The 17,257-nt window shown below is 43.8% G+C and overlaps 1 protein-coding gene across 6 annotated transcripts in view; it reads left to right on the top strand.

The window, feature by feature from the left end:
* The window catches only part of kank4 (KN motif and ankyrin repeat domains 4), a 36,124-nt gene extending 19,143 nt beyond the window's left edge, over positions 1-16,981 (top strand). Inside the window, exons 1-11 of one of the 6 annotated variants that reach the window (XM_029000856.1) lie at positions 3,774-3,969; positions 5,849-5,918; positions 6,844-6,907; positions 7,047-9,449; positions 10,545-10,638; positions 12,184-12,384; positions 13,155-13,239; positions 13,434-13,653; positions 13,753-13,895; positions 14,541-14,741; positions 14,875-16,981. In XM_029000856.1, coding sequence (XP_028856689.1) covers positions 6,889-6,907; positions 7,047-9,449; positions 10,545-10,638; positions 12,184-12,384; positions 13,155-13,239; positions 13,434-13,653; positions 13,753-13,895; positions 14,541-14,741; positions 14,875-14,985 — 3,477 coding nt within the window. In that variant the 5' untranslated portion in view covers positions 3,774-3,969; positions 5,849-5,918; positions 6,844-6,888 and the 3' untranslated portion in view covers positions 14,986-16,981. Of the gene's footprint in view, positions 1-1,462; positions 1,791-3,773; positions 3,970-5,848; positions 5,919-6,843; positions 6,908-7,046; positions 9,450-10,544; positions 10,639-12,183; positions 12,385-13,154; positions 13,240-13,433; positions 13,654-13,752; positions 13,896-14,540; positions 14,742-14,874 lie in introns of those variants that run through there. The other 5 variants (XM_029000857.1, XM_029000855.1, XM_029000853.1 and 2 more) reach the window with 5 other exon arrangements.
* Positions 16,982-17,257: the final 276 nt, after the last annotated feature.

Raw genomic sequence — 17,257 nt, 5'->3', positions numbered from 1 at the left:
TCTGGACATCAATGTTCTATTAGTATCATGTGACCAATTTCATAAAAAAACAAAGCTGTGACAAATTGCCTATGCTTTGCCCTTGGTCTCCTTCTCTACCTCGCTAAAAGAGCCAGACTTGGTCCCAGGCATTCCAGTTTTGCTTTGCTTTCTTGTTCATGTGTGTTTGTTCTTGCATGAGTGTGTGATAAGGTTCATGAAGGCTGACGGGGCCCTGCACAGAAATTTAAACAAAATTTCTACCAATCTAGCCAAGACAGACAGAAGAAAGGAGAAGAAGAAAAAAATCTGAAAGCTCAGCTACAATGCTGAACACATGGACAAAGTTCATACAGACACACGCCACAACAAAGACTCCCCCTTGATAGCCAATTATTTACAGATCCAGCATGGGTGGGTTGGAGTTACTCTATCCATAGTCAGTGTAAGAAATAGAACACCCTTAAACATACAGCCGCTGCAAAGACTGTACTAAAACTGTACTAAGACCACTACATATAGCGCCCCCTCCCCCTTACACAACTATTCATTTTAATCAGGGGTGTCCAAACCTTTGCAGGATGTGGTATGCTGTCAGAGCTCAAGACATAAAATCAATTATTTCATGTAGAATTTAAACTCCTGGTTTAATAAACCACGGTTACAATGCACGCCAGCAGGCTGTTAAAATGTCACGTCACTTGACCTCTACCTGTGTTTACGTTGTGCCTTTCTCCTTTAAATAGCATGACCAGATGTTCTTTAAGCCTGAACATGAAATCATCTGTGCTTATACATACTATGCCTATGTAAAACTGAGCAATTGATTGATATTTAATTAGAAGAATGCCTAATATCAGTCGATCATTTGATCCAAGAAGAAAAAACTGTGATGTGTTGAGGATGGGAGGGATAAACCATTGGGGGCTTTAAGTGGACTAGTAAGGTGTTGATTTATAAGAAAATGACTTGTTTATGGCTGAAAATATGCATGCTGCGCTATGCCAGAAGTTGATGTAAAGCTGAGTCCGGACTCACAGTGTCAGGAGAGATATGGATGTGTCCGGGCCCTCATCCACTCGTCCACTTTCCTAAATTAAAAGGCCCATCGTAATTTGCCCACTGCAGTGGAAGTACACTGCAGACACACACACAGTGGCCTCCCTTTTCTGCACTATATTTAATCACACACACACACACACACACACACACACACACACACACTTTTTGAGAAAGTGGTGCTGCGGTTCAAATGCTCATAACCCAGCCTGAAGAATTTGTGTTTGGGGAGATAAGAGAGAGTCTGTTTAAAGGACCACAGTTAATAATCACCTCCCACCCTTCTGTAATCATTACAGTGCTGAGTGGTGGGAGTTCAGACGCAGTTCAGCCTTACAGGAGAGAGGGGGCTGATAAGAACGAGACTGTGTTAAAGCAAGTGAAGGTAAAAGTTGTCAGAAGGAAAGAAAAAGAGAGGGAGGAAGGGCCGACCCTGCATGGGTCATTACACTCTGATCGGGGGGGGCACCTGACCCACTATCAGCAAAAATAGGGGAAATTCCTCCACAGAATATTTCTCTGCTCCGGCGGCTGGGTGTTTTTCTGGGCCGCCGCTTTGCTGTTGTCAGGCGGGGTGATCAATCACCTGACCAACACACTACAGCTGGGAGAGGGACTGAGATTATTGCAGCAAAACCAACATCACTTTAAACACACACACACGGCACACAAACCTCACAAACCCTCCTCTGGTTTGATCTCGTCACCGGGCTGAAGTTGCGGCGGTCACCGAGGACCCGCGCAGACGGCAGGTGAGAGGGACACCCCCACCCCCCCTCACCTGCACCCTCTCCTCCGCTCTCGTTCTACCCAATTCTGCCCCCCCCCCCTTCCATCATCTGTTATTTTTAGGTGAGACTTTCTCAATGCCTTTTTCCTGCTGTGTTGTGTAGTATGTGTCTGTGTGTGTGCAAAGAGCATGTGCTGCTCTTCATGTTTCCGTGTTGCTGTTAGCTCCGCTGCTGCCGCCGCTGCTGCTGCAGTGCAGGAGAGAGGGGAGAGAGAGACACACGCCAGTGTGAGAGCTGTCCCCAGTGGGGTTCCTTTGAGTGTGTGTGCGTGAGCACCTACATATGCAAACAGACGTGTGTGTGTGTGGGTGTGTGATGCTGCACAGTTTCTTCACAGTTACTGACATCACAGTAATAAAATGAGCTGGGATTGGACTAAAACTGGTTGTTGCCATGCAGATTTCTCCTCATGACAGGGGAAATAAGTGTGTGTGTACGTGCGTGCGTGTGTGTGTATAGGGGGAGGGGGTGTTTATACCTTGTTTATACGAGAAATATGTAAAGGCACAAGGACAAATGCGTGTCTTTAACTTAGAAGGATTTTTTTATTGTAAATGTGTGGATGTTGGTTTGTCAGTGTGCATTTGTATGTACGTGTGTGTGTATGTGTGTGTCCTGACATCAAGTAGGGCTGTTGTAGATCCCATGAGAACAGACAGAAATGTAATAGATCCTCACAGAGAGAGAGAGAGAGAGAGAGAGAGCAATAAAAGGAAGAGGTGAGTGAGGGAGTGTCACTCTGTCACCATGAGCATCCACCCACATTACCCATCATCCTCTCTGCACATCTCTGTCAGCCCTCCTGACAGCTCAAGGAAAGAAAGGGGGGTGAGAGACACAAAAGTGGAGAAAGAGAACGCGGGATCGTCCTCCGCTGGCGGTACCAGCCTCCTGTTCCAGTTAGCCAGTGTCCTCTTGCCGCCTCCTCAGAGCCCCCTTGTGTACACCCTGATATGGGGAAAATAAAAAGCTGTGCTTCCCTCTGCTGTTGCCGGGGAACTGCGTTAGCCATGGGGCCGAGCTGAATAATTTATGGACTGTCCTTCCACATCTCTAATTAAAGCTTGTGGCCCATTCAGCACAACGCTGGGCTTCTCTGTGGAGCCTCTGCCATACTACGACCAGGAGAGAACTCATAGCCTCCACATCTAGTGGCCAGTGGATAAGACACTGATCTATAATTCGATGACAAGCCATGCGTCTTTAAGCAGTTTATACCAAATGGCTACAGTTTTACACTAAATGCGGTATTGGATTGTGATTAGAATTGTTACATTGGTCACTCGTTGATTGACTAAAGGAGCAGTTGCATTTTGTTTTGGTGCATTTTCTATTTTCTTTTCTGTAATAAATTAGATTTGTTTTTAAAATTGTGCTTCTTTTACTCAGACTGTCTTCCTTATTGTCCAAATTCTGCTGAAGTCATGCTTACATTTTAGTGTGTGTACTTGAGATTCATAATCACCAGTGACCTGCTGACCCACCTTGGCCCCTCCCATGCATCTTCCCCTGACTCTCAACAGGGCAGATGTTACAGACTGGAGGGAACGCTGAGGGATTGGGATGAAGTGAAGCCCAGACGGCCCGTTCTCAATCTGCTGCCTGTCTCCCAGTAGGAGGGGCTTTGAGCAATGGGGAGGGGGGGGGCGGGCAATGGCAGTGATGCGTCATGGCGCTTGACGCGACCTGCTGACTGTATGATGTGTACAAGCATCGGAGCAGATGCTCGCTGTGTACAAACTGTAACCTGAACTGTGTGTTTCCAGCGCGCTCTGTTTTTTGCTGTGTCGTATCTACCGTAATGCAGCTTTCTGAGAGCAGCTGTACTCGGGGCACCGCAGTCCCTTATTGGCTGCCGGAGTGGGGGGGGGTTCCGTTAAAACTGCTGAACGGTTTAGAGCGTTTCTGTTGGTTGGCTGATGGAACTCGGAGGTAAACAGCGATAGCAGGCATATGGGGAGGGAAGATTAAAGCACATCCCTGGCTGTACAGCTGGCACCGGTGAGAAAGCACACAGATGTTGTTTTGCCGTCCGTCGGCAACATTCTGCTGCTGCTGCTTGCAAGGCCTGACTGGTGGTGGTGTTTCCTAGAACAGTCGAGTCAATCTAACGGGCTGATGTACACTGGAGCTTGTGGAGGTGAAATTTCTGTGTATACGTACCCGGGTTGTGTATATGTCTATCTGTGTTATGTGCCTAGGAGTCTGCACACATGTATTTGTCTGTGTTTATTTACAGCTTTGTGTGGACCAATGCATATTTAGTATGTGAAATTTTGCTAATCTACATTTAAAGACATATATTCAATTAGGTAAGATGTAGTTACACATTTATTACAATTTTATCACCCTTGGTCTTCACAAGGCTGTGTGTGCGTGTGCAATTGTGTATGTGCAATGTGTGTCTGGCAGAGAAATTGCATTTGCCCTCTTCATACTTCCTCCTCTCACTTCCTCTAAATGAATTTAATTCAGTTTCAGCCTCAGAAAATATTGTAATAAACATAGACTTTCAATTACAGGCTTTGGTTTAAGCAGGGCGGTGGGTCACGTCTTTGATGAAGAAAGAAACGGTCAGTCAGCCTGGATTGGCAGCTCACTGGAGGCTGAGGGAGTAATAGTCCCCTGTGATGTTCAGTTTGTTGGCATTCTGCTGGTTTACAGCATGTTTGAGTTACAGAACATATTAGCAGCCACCTTAACTAAAACCCGTTGACCACCAGGGCTACTTGTCTCGTAGTGTCACATGGGAGAGCTGCTCTACTTTCAATCGTTGTTTCCTATAAACATTTATGGAGCCTGAAGCTCAATTTTTTTATTTCACTTTATATGGATTCAGAAGGACTGGATTGCTTGTGGGTTCCTGACCTGGAACAAGGAGTCCTTTGCTGGGCTGTTTGGCATCATTGTTTGAAGACAACCAGGGAGGCGTGATTTGATGATATATGATATATAAAGAGACACTGTGTCACTGGTAATACTGGAATGAGGTTTGTGGTCAATGTGAACTTTTGGAAAATAGGTGTCTCTTTGAGGAAACTATTACTTTCCATTGTCGGTACTCAGGCAAGAGGAGCCTTTTAGTATCTGAAGTTCCACCAAATGGATGGAACGTCCTACTGTAGCTTTATGCCCCTGGTGACTCCAGACTTGTTTATTGGTCCCTTTGTGGGGGGAAAAAAACAGGTAAAATTGTCCTGCTCTGCATCTCTCCCCCTCTCTCTCAACAGGATGTAATTAAGCAGGATGGACTTTTCTGTGTGGATAATTGTCTGTACGGGGAGGGGGGTGGAGGGTATAGGATGTATTCTTGCTTCAGTCAGCAATTAGGGAAAGCATTACAGAATGGACTAATTAAGCCTCAAGGACGGTGAGTGTATTTGCGTCACATTAAGCGGCTTCATTGCGGGGATGCCCTCCTGTCTTCTTCTTTCTTGTCTCAGCAATCCCAACCAGGACAACTTAAGAGCCTGTGAATTCACCACACTTGGATTTTTCGGATTCAGCTGTCGCTCTTGCTCGTAATGAACGGTAGTGCTGGAGTGAGTGCATAATGCGGGGAGCCCAGATGATGAATGGAGGCCCTTTTATTGGGGGAAGTGGCTCATGTGACCCGTTTTTTTTTTTTTCCACAGCCGAGTTCTTCATTTGGGGCTTCTTATTCACAGTTCTCTGTAGTATTTTATGTTAATGAATTCCTTTTCAGAGTGTTTGGCAGGTTTGATTGATGCAGAGTAGAGTTGCTTCTTTAGTGGGTTCCCTCTGGACACAGGCCTGCTAATCATTAGCGTTGCTTTGCAGAGGCCTATGGACCATCAGAGCATTTCAGAATGCTTTTTTCTGACAAACTTTCATGTTATGTGTCTTATTTATATATTTATATCACCTTTTATTTCCAATTATTTTCCATGATTTTTTTTGTCAGTCTTGATTCTGTCACTCACATCCAGGTAAAGATAATCCCAAGATGCAACATCAAGATCAGTGTAGTTCTTAACCAATTATTTTTCTCTTTGTAGCTTCCCACTGGGTAATTAGCAGTTATACACATGATGTTTTTCCACTGCACTTCTCCCAAAGTAACATTTGGTGAGGGATCTTCACAATTATGCTTCATTAAACATGAGTGCTTTTGGTTGCTTTAATAAATTCACGGACTGAATCCAGCTTTGTTAATTAGCACTTTAACTGCTTTAATAATTCTGCACTGTTGTAATTAAGCAATGTAATTAAGCTCTTTTAAGTGCTCAAGTGTTTTTATCTCCTTAATATCGGAGGTCATGCCAGAGTTCACAAAAACTGCTGCCTGAATCTGGTCGGTTTGATATGCCGATTTGAGAGTACTATGTTTTGTGTTTATACCATAGTTCTGAACTTGTTTTTTTCTATTAAACTATATGCATATAGTATAAATTAATTATATTAATATATGAAAATCATCATGACAGTGATTTTATATATCTTAGTCATTTTTAGAAGGGTTCTCTTTGTATGTAGATGAATTTGTGTGTTAATTATTTGTAGGGTTCAAGGACCTAGAGTTCATCTTCAGTATGATTGATATAATTCTGTATCATGAGTCTCTTGATTCAATATATGAACCAGCAACTCTCTTTGGAGCTATTATGCAGTAATTTTTTCCGAGATTGAGTAATGGCTGTTAAATTGCTACAGAAGATTTCTCTGATAAATTAAGTATTGTCAGAACACCAACAAGTTCAAGGTAATAGTTGGAATAGTTGGTCTGTTTCTGTAGAATTGTAGGTTCAGATTAAGATGGTAAAACAACTTTTCAGATGAGGAATTATTTTCATTTCATTCCAGTTAGTACCATATTAACAAATTCCATTAATACCTTGATTTCCACATCTGGAAAAAATTAAGGACCCCCCCACCAGCCACTTCATTAATTTTCACTATGGATATATTAAAGCATTTACTGAACATTGTTCAGAAAATCTTCTTAATTTCAGACATCATTCATAAACATATACTGATGCTTTATATTTTCCAGTCTGTCAACATTGAAGATTGAAGTCCATGGTACTGGGAAACACAAATGATGGACAAGAAAAGTGGTAACCATTTCTATTCCTAAATCTTGCTGCAACCACTCATCTAATAATGTTAATCAAGATAAATAAGTATTTATTTTTCCTATACTTCCTATACATTTCCTATACTTTAATTAATTACAAAGCATTTCTTCTCTTGCAGCAAATGGCTATCCTTCCAAAGCTTCTGAGAGTGGAAGCCAAAGGAAACAGTTGCCTTACTCTGTGGAGACCCCTTACGGCTTCCATTTGGATCTGGACTTCCTAAAATATGTGGATGACATTGAGAAGGGCAACACTATTAAGAGAGTCCACATTCAGAGGAAAAACAAGGGACCCAAATACAGCACACTGCCTCGCAACTTCAGCCTCCCAGGACATGGCACTCGACCTGCCGTTAAGGACCCTTGGGCTGGAACAGCCACCTTAGGACCCAAACCTAAATCACGCATCACTGAAGTCCAGCAGATCTTTGACTTCAAACCCAGTGATGGAAGCTCCTCGAGTCAGTCAAGAGCTCTGGGAAGTAGCTACCTCACCTCCAATAAGTCGGGGGAGGAGGCCAAGACCCGACTATTTGATGAGCAGCCGTTGGGTCTTCATGTGAGGCCTAACCTGCTAAGAGCCTCCAGCATGCCTGTCACAGTTCCACAGAGAAAGGGGTCTGATTCCAGTGAAGACCGGAGCCCAGTTGCACTTGTTGAACAACAGAAGGACAATGGCTCAATGGAGAGGCTCTTCAGGCCTTCAGAGGTGAGTGACAGACGAGGGAGTTTGCCTCAAGATCGATCCAGTCTGCATCAGCAGATCACAGCAGCACTCAAGAGGGTGAGAGAGCTGGAAGAGCAGGTGAGAACCATCCCTGAACTGAAGGCCCAGATCTGCTCCCTGAGGGAAGAGAGGGAGAATCTGCTCCTTAGGATTCAAGCTCAGACAAAGCCTGCAAGCCCAACTGTAGAGAAGGACACTGGACATTCTCAGCAGGGGTCAGAGGTTGCTCAGCCACCCACAACTGTAATCCACGTGCAGGCTCCAACCCCAGAGGAAGAGAGTCAAGTACAAGTGACTGAATCTCCCACAGAGCAACAGCTGGTCAGACAAACTTCCGTGGCGCAGAACCTTCCTGATCAGGGGTTGGACACACAAGCAGAGTCACTAAAAACACAGTCTGCCCCAGAGACAGCAGAGGCACCTGATTCAACATCTGAACAGGATGAAACATCAAAGAGTACTGCAGAGCAATCCAAACAAGAGTTAAAAGAACAAGGAGAAGATGAGACGTTTAAAGCACAAGAATTGGATGTAGTCAAGCAGCCTGGACATGAATCTGAACAACAAGAGAAAGTGGCGACTGAGCACTTTGAGGAATCATCAAAAAGTATATCTTCTACCTTGTCTATAGTGCAAATGGTCGAGACCAAGGAAGAAAGTTCATTCAAAAAAGAAGAACAATTAAATGAGACACCTGATCAGCATCACCTTCTTACCATAAACGAGTTGCAAGCCAAGATGAAGGCTTTGGAGGAGAAACTGAGCCAAGCCAACCAGGAGTTGGAAAAGACCAATGCATTACTTGAGGAGCAGCTGGAGGACAACAAAGAGAAGGATGAGAGGATCCAACAACTACACAAAAGAGTGAAAGAACATGCAGAAGTTAAGAAAGCAAGACAGCAGGTAGAAACACAAACACATGCTGATCCATCCTGGACCAGTGATGCGTCTGTAGGTACAGAGATAGTAAGTTTGTCAGACATAGGCGTCCTCACAGATGAAGGGTCTCTGCTTATTAATGGCCCTAAAGAGACTGAATCCACTTCCTCTTGTACTCAGACTTCCGTTGTGGAGGCGCGAGACATAGAGGTGCAGGCTCAGGTCTCCACAGAGGAGAAAAATGTCGGAGTGGAGATTGTTACACGTGACCAGGTGGTTGAGACGGAGCTGCAGATAACTCCAGAGGACATTAGTCTTGCGGAGGAAATATTTTCAGAGAATGTGAGACTTGTAGAACCTGAGGACCTGGTGAATGAGGACTATGTTGTCATTGAAAGTGTATCAGAAACAGAAGTGCCTGACACAGAGACCCTAGAGAGAACAGTTGAGGAGAAGCAAGAGCCTCAGAGTGAAGTGATAGAGCAAGTGCATGTCAGTGAGAATGTGGTGACTGTTACAGAACCAGTACCTGATGAGAGCACGCCAGCAGAAAGTCTTAAGATGGAAACTGTTGATGCAGAGTCTACGGTCAGAACAGAGCCTGAGGGAGTAAAAAGTCCAACTGAGCCAACTCAACAAGGACCACCAGTCCAGGATACTCAGACACAGTCCAGGAGGTTCAGCGGTGAAGCCTCGGCTTCGCCTGCTGCCATTGGCCATGTCGTGAACCGCATCCAGGGGCTTCTTAATGAGCAGTGGGCCGGTTTGGGCAGCGGGAGTGCCGAGGGTGCCAGTGCTCCCAAACCACAAACCTCAAGTAAATTCAGCTCCATCCAGAGTCAGCTGGTCAGCTCACTGAGCGTCCTCTCCTCATTTTATTCACCTGGACAAAAAGCAGGAGCTTCCCGACAGTCAGGTCAGTCCCAGTCTTTTACAATGAAATGTCTTTGATTAGTCTTACTGTGAGTGTGAAGGAATCGGAAGTTTGGAACTTCGTTTCTCAAGTGCAAAAAAAAGTTCTCAACCATTCACATCCTAGGGATGAACACAGTAATTTTGTATACATTTTGTATACCATATACACTGATTGTGTATTCAGAGTAAAAGCACCCCATTATACCACAGTCAGTTCCAAACATGCGCATGCGAGTTCAGTGCATCCATTTCATTATCATTCTGCTCAGTTTGACCAAGTTAGGAGTCTAATATCTACCTGTCTGCAGACTCTGGAACATAAATAACTCGAACAGAATTCACATTTCCACAATACATACATATTTTATTACCTTAAACATAGACCTTAGAACCTATTTAAGTAGCTTCCACAATGGTATGATATTTCTCCTCTTGTATTGTGGTCCTCTAGCCTCAAGTGTAACTTGAAGCATGCTCCTTTTTCTCAGTGTCCATGGTTACACTCTCATGTGAAGCTGTCAGCTCATGAGATGTCCGCAGAGGATCAGACTGATTGTTGAAAAATCTGGCATGTATCGGTGTGACATGGCTACTGCTTGGGACCTGGCTCAGGAGCCTGTGCTGTCACATGAAGTGAATGTCTATTGGATGGTGCCCGGAAACATTCATTTCACGCATTTTTCAAATTCCACCTTGATCTCCCACAAACGTTTGATGGATTAACTCTTTCTTTTTGTGCATTACAGTCGTAATTCCAGGTGTGCTACTTTATTCTACTTTCCAAAACAGTCGAATAATCAGACCAGTTGGATTCGGTTGCACAGAAAAAATTTGCAAAATTGTGTATGGTTGATTAATGAGAACTCTGCGTGCATGTAGAGGATAAGCGAAATGACGGAGCTGCAGTTTGGAATCGTATTTTGTCAGATCTTGGTGTTAGTTAAGGATGAAAGCAAACTGTGTCCCTGCACACACAGTCCACAGGGAATGGAAAATTATTAAATTTTCATGTTTATAATATACCTCCAGGAAATATGAAAAAGGAATGTAATTAAAATGCGGTTGTTCCTGTTTTGTGTAATCTTTTGCTGTCTAGGTCTCAAATCCATTATGAAGAAAAACGGATGCCCGGACAAGCAGGGGAACGAGGGAACAAAAAAGAACCTAAAGTTTGTTGGTGTAAATGGAGGGTAATTCCACTTTTGGCTTTTTGTTTTGCCTAAGAATGTACCATGTATATGGTAACTCTTTACATTCAGATACTGCAAATACCGTAACCCTTCATGCACCCTGAATTTCTTGGCCCTTGAATGTGAATGCTTGTTCTGTATTTGCATGTATATTTTTAAAAATGTATATAAGTATAATTAAGTATTTTTAAAACCTTGCTATAGAAGGTGCTTTAACGGAAAGTGCCAGCCTATAGGAATGCATGTTAGAATGGTGGATATTTTCCTCCTCTTCTGTCCCGCTTTGCTCCATCTCTCATCGCAGTGCTCAGGTGGAGGGAGGATGTAGTTGGTACTGCAGCAATAGGGTTAGATTTCGCACCACTCTGAGTGTGTGTGTGTGTGTGTGTGTGTGTGTGTGTGTGTGTGTATGAGAATGTGTTTGATTTGATGCTGATGGGTCCTGACTGGGATGCAGCGTGCCCTTGTGGGAACACAAGCCTGGCTGCCTTGGTGCTGAACCAGAGCACCTCTGGGTGTCGTCTCAGCTGCATTTGCCCTCCGAGCGGTGTAGTAATTACCCCGGCAGAGGCTGAGCTGACAGCTCTCCCACCCCCGGCCTCATAAGAAAATAACAGGCTCAGTCGAGGCGGCTGTCTTTCCTTCTCTCCGCTACAGGGCCTGGGTGATGGTGAAGAGTGCGGCAGCAGTGATGAAAAGTTCAGTCTCATAGGAAACCCTCTTATGTGGGACAGAGGGGTTGACAGATGATGAGATTGAGGAATCTGGTAGAGTGAGTGGGGAGGGCTGAGCTGCTGCCTATGGAAGTTGCTTTTGAACATCAACGTGCATTCCTTTTATCTGATGTTCTTATGCAGAGGGTTTTAAAGCTCAAATTACAGGGTTGGTCCCCCCTGAGGAACATAGTATTAAATGCTTTGCTCAGGGTATACAGTGGTAGTATGGCTCTATGAATGTATGTCATCTGGTGGAAGAACTAATCCATCGTGATAATTGTGCTAACGTAGTACAATATTATATTGTATAATTAATAGTATAATATAGACCGATGCAGTAGAACATTGTGGTTTAACTGGAGTCGTCAGCGCTTGTGGAAGCAGTATAGCTAGAAGACTGATGAAAGTTTAATTAATGCACAAGCTTATCTTTCTTGCCAAATGCCTCTTCAGCATCTAAAACATAGCTCTACACTGATTGCATTCTCTTCAAGGAAATGTGAGCTGTTTTTTTGTTTACTTTGCTGGAATAACTTAGAGAAGATCACAAGATCACCGGAAAACAAATGCAGGTGCAGCTAAGCATTTCCTGCCACAAGGGTTAAGTAAGGGCTATTCATTCATGCCCTTTTGGAATCAAAAGATTTCCTCAGGCCTTTACTTTATGAAGGCCTGCGCACACTGTGATACTGCGGTGTGCTTCAGAAACGGAATAAAAAAACAAAAAAACGCATCCAATCACACGCTGATTTCATCTACCATCTACCATCCGCTAGCAGCATTATAAAACACAGAGGGGTCATTCACAGAGGCTGTTTGTGTCATCCAGTTATGAGACCACATCCAGTGAGGAGTCCAGTGGGGAGGAGAATCAGGAGGAGGAGGTGGATAGCTCCGAGCCAGAGGAGCAGGGCCAAGAGGGGGGAACGGCCCAGGAGGAGGCTGCTACTGCTCAGGCTCAGGGGGATCAGGGGGCCATAGAGCCCCCAGGAGCAGAGGCCAGCATGAGTCCCCAGGAGCAGTCAGTCAGGTGAGACAGAGGACCATGGGGTGAGAGGAAACTGACTTCATTAGGTCTTCACCTCAAGGATCATTGCCACAGATAGACATTTCCCACTACATGGAATAGGAAGGTCTTGGAAAGATTTGGTTCTTGCACAAGTTGTGCCTAATATTAAGTGAAGTGAAGTGATGCCACTTGTGATACACAGAAGCACAGCACACGGTGCACACAGTGAAATTTGTCCTCTGCATTTAACCCATCACCCTGAGTGAGCAGTGGGCAGCCATGACAGGCGCCCAGGGAGCAGTGTGTGGGGACGGTGCTTTGCTCAGTGGCACCCTGGCGAATCGGGATTCGAACCGGTGACCTTCTGATTATGGGGCCACTTCCTTAACTGCTAGGCGACCACTGCCCCGCTAGTCTCGCTCATAACTGTGTAGTCAAATGTATACCTAGTCATACATTCTCCTCTAGGTGTCCAACCAAAAAATTCTGAGCAATGCACACAGACAAATATCTCACTTAGATTTTGAAATACAAAATTTTCATTAGGTACTGGACAGCACAGTATTGGGCAGAACATGCAGTAACTGTACACATGACCATAGTTCATTGCGGAGAGAGACAGTGGACAAAGGAAAAGCATGGTGAGCGCTTTGGCCCCGCATGTAAAGCATATTTGGTAGCTTTTTTATGTATGAATACAAAATGTGGCAATTACATTTTGTATGCAATTTAAAAAAAAATTTGTACAGTGATAGTTTTACTAAAATCTGGTTGATATTGTGTCCATGCAGTGAAATGGTTGATAAGGATTTCATGGCAGCTTGTGATTTCCTGAAGGACCGCATGGCTGAGGTTAGCTCACCAAATAAGGAGATGGTAAGAAATTAATCTAACTCAAGTTTTCATGGACAAGTTTTAACAGGTTGCACAAGCACTGCTGTTTACACATTTGTAAACTGTAATGTTGCTGACCTTACAAACAAGTATGCATAGATTTTATAAAATCTTTGTTTGGTCTAGACCTATGATAATGATAGGGTTGACAAGAATGCCTTGTTTGTGCTCTTCAGAGGCAGGTTCTTATGGTGCTGTACCAGGAGTGGTTCCGCGTATCCAGCCAGAAGGAATCCCAGGCCGACACAGTCACCCTGTACCTGAGGGAGGTGGGCAACGCCACGCCCACACTCTTGCGCTATATTGTTAACCTTGCTGATGGCAACGGAAACACAGCTTTGCATTACAGTGTGTCCCATTCCAACTTCCCTGTGGTCAAGCTGCTACTAGACACAGGTGAGACACAAAAACTAAATTTCACAATTTTATGTTGATAAGCTCCATATTTTTCACACAGCACAGCAATTCCCCCCCCCCCCCCCCCCCATGTTACAGGACTATGTGAAGTAGACCACCAGAACAAAGCTGGATACACAGCAATCATGCTGGCTGCTCTCACTGCAGCAGAGAGTCCAGAGGACATAGAGGTGGCCGAGCAGCTCCTGAGGCTGGGGAATGTCAATGCACGGGCTAGTCAGGTACAGCCGTAGGCTTTCAGGCTCCTGGTACGATATGTACTACGCCATAAGTACTCCAGCTCTCTGGCGCAGAGCACAATTTCATGTTCACATCTTCATTAGTCTTTTTCTGGGGTTTCCTATTTTCATTCCAACCTCAGATTGGGATGGATTCACTCCAATTGCCTGCTCAAGGACTGAGAAAAACAAACTAGGCATGTTTGACAATACAAACTAAAGAAAAATGATGCTTGCTAGGATGTGCCCTCTCAACATGAGAAGTACTTTGCAGCACTGAATTATCAAATAGTAGTGTTTGAGGAGCATCACTCCAGGGCAGTGGTGGCCTAGACGGTAAGGAAACGGACCGCACCGTATTCACAATGACAACCTGAAAGTGAAATGAATGTCATTGTGATACACAGCACAGCACATGGTGCACACAACGAAATGTGACCTCTGCTTTTAACCCATCACCCTTAGTGAGAAGTGGGAAGCCTGTGGAGCAGTGTGTGCTTTTGCTCAGTGGCACCTTGGCGGATGGGGATTCGAACCGGCAACCTTCTGATTACGGGTCCGCTTCCTTAACCGCTAGGCCGACACTGCCCGTATGCAATGTAACTCCAATAAACTTAACTTCAATATCTCTCCCACACACACTTGTAGGCAGGTCAGACAGCACTGATGCTCGCAGTCAGCCATGGTCGCACAGCCATGGTGAAAGTATTGCTGGACTGTGGGGCCGACGTAAACGTGCAGGACCATGATGGCTCCTCGGCTCTGATGTGCGCCTGTGAGCATGGACACGCTGAGATAGTCCGCCTACTGCTGGACCAACCCAGCTGTGACACTGGTCTTACTGATAAGGTAAGATGTCCGACACAGAAGCTTAAACCAGATGAGGGAAAATTAGTAAATAAGTTATCATATGGCTGGTAAATCATATTTTTATATTAAATTACATTTATATTAAACACCATCTCTTAAATTCTCTCTCCAGCATGGCCAGACTGCACTTTTGGTGGCCATGGAGGCTTCTCACATGGAGATTGTTGACCTTTTGAAGGCCCACACAAATACCACAGCCTCAGAGGCCTCGGCTCCCTGCTGAGCAAAAGGGCCTCGTGGACCTGGACCTTCTCCTCTGGGGCAACAAAGGCTGCTTTCACTATACATCGTCCTCAGCAAGCCTTGCAGGCTTCACCATGTATGGGGGGACACACAACCTTACTGGTATTCCACATTTTGGCCAACATTCCTTGGAGCTAATTAGAATCTGGAAACTGGCCAATGAAAAGCAGAATTCAGTATGCCAATCAAAGATTCCTTGGTAGCATGGAATCCCAGGTCACTGCGGCAAGATGAGAACAGAGGTCTGTAAGTTATGTTGAAGAACATACTAATCTTCTGAGGCTCTATGGTTGGATCCGTCGTATTGTCCTTTCTTTTTTTTATTCGTTAATATACTTATATTTTTCCAGATATGTCATTATGAAGTATGAATTTTAATATCATCCTATTTATTTTGTATTGCACTTTGTTATATTCTGTTTTGCGTGTTCCTGTGTGTGTATCCTGGTCTGAGTGTGATAATGGACTTAACCGTCTTCCAGTTACACAACTTTTGAAAGGAAGGTGCAGCAAGTTGATTTCCTTTTTCCTTAACAATCAGGACCCTTAACAGGGTATGGTATAGCATTTTGTCCCAAGATGGCTGTACAACAAAGAAAATATGGGCCTTGATCAAACAATATAATGTCAATTATAATCCTCAAAAAAATGATTTTCCCAAGCAGTATGACGTATGTATGAAGCAAAGGCATTTATCTGCATGTAAAAACAGGCATTACATTCAGCAAATGGTCCAAGAATCTTTAAAATGAGAGCTATACATTTCTAAAAGATGCAGTTTATCTTATATCATATTGATTAGCATCAGGTTAAGTGCTGTACCAAGAAAGTGTCATGCCTTGTGGGGGGATATTACGAGGGGAGAGGACAGGACTATAGCTGCTCCAGATAGCAGCTTTTAATCAAATTAAGCATGTTAGCCATGATGGTGGGCTGTCACAACCCCCCTGGGCGAGGTTTACATGTATGTGGCATAAAACCTCTTGCAAATGATGATAACGAGGACAGGTTTTGCACATACCCACCCTTAATTCACTTGTGCTGCTCTATAAGCCCTTAAAACATCCTGTCTTCCATTAATCTGGCTGTGCTTGCATAGTCACACCCCACACCGAATTGAGCTCACTAGTTAACCTGTCCTCTCACTGCTTTTGGTAGGCTTTAATATGGCGGCTATAAAAAAAAAGAATGTTAGAAAAGGCACAAAAACCCTCTGGCAAACTTTATTTTTTCACAGAAGCATAAACTGGCTCTGCTTGTGCCGGTAAACCTATGAGATGGAGATATACAGTGACTAGATGTACCAAGAGAGGCAGCATGAGGGCTCCTCCTGCAAAGCAACCATTTTGAGCAAGTCTGGCGCTTGAGGTTGAAAGAGCACATTACTCATTTGTGCGGATTTGCATTTATCTTCTGAAAGCTAATTACCATAGTAATTTCCTGTAATGTCACTGGAGTTAATTTGCTCCAGTCAGGATTTGGTGAAGAAAGAACCAAATATTGATGAGAAATCATTAGATCTATATGAAATATAGTATCTATTTATTGCAAAAGGCTATATTTTGTAAACATATTATACAGTATATGCATGGGTCAAGTGTTGGAATTAAATATATATATATAATTATATATCAATGCTTTATCCTAATCCACCGATCCATATTAACGTAAAAAAAAAACTGTAAGGAAATTGGATTGTCCTTTTGGTTTGATTTTGTGTACTTACCTCACCTCACCTTATCCATTCAGAATTCTTTTTTTATGGTGACATTACAATCTGGGATTTTCTTCCCCCCTTCCACTAATCATGATTTAACTGCACGTCACTGGTCTGGAACATAAAGCATTTAGCAGGAATTTCAACTGGATACAAATGTGTGAAAATCTGTACCAAATAATATGATTCCTAATGTATCATGGGCCCGCTATAACAGTTTACAGGTAAAGAATTTTAAATAAACAAGAAACATTATTAATTTTGTGTATCGTTCATTGAGCTCGTTCTTTTATCAAATAAAACACAGCCATTTCTTTTTTTGTAAGTTTTCTTAAAACAGGATCTCAGATCTGGTAACTTGCAGTAGCTTCAGAAGTCAGAAGGTGGGGATCTGCTTCCCTCTGGTGGCTGGATAGAGGTACCGCACCCTTACGCGACAGCGCCTTATCCAAATGGTTTTATATTACTTTTATACTTAAAAAAAGATATCACCACGTTCCATACACTACCAGTTACAGGGCTGGACCTACTGTGT

Source organism: Denticeps clupeoides, chromosome 13, assembly GCF_900700375.1.
Source record: "Denticeps clupeoides chromosome 13, fDenClu1.1, whole genome shotgun sequence".
In the NCBI taxonomy this organism is placed as follows: Eukaryota; Metazoa; Chordata; class Actinopteri; order Clupeiformes; family Denticipitidae; genus Denticeps; species Denticeps clupeoides.
Note: the sequence above shows the minus strand (reverse complement) of the source record. Positions and strands in the feature narration are given on the sequence as shown.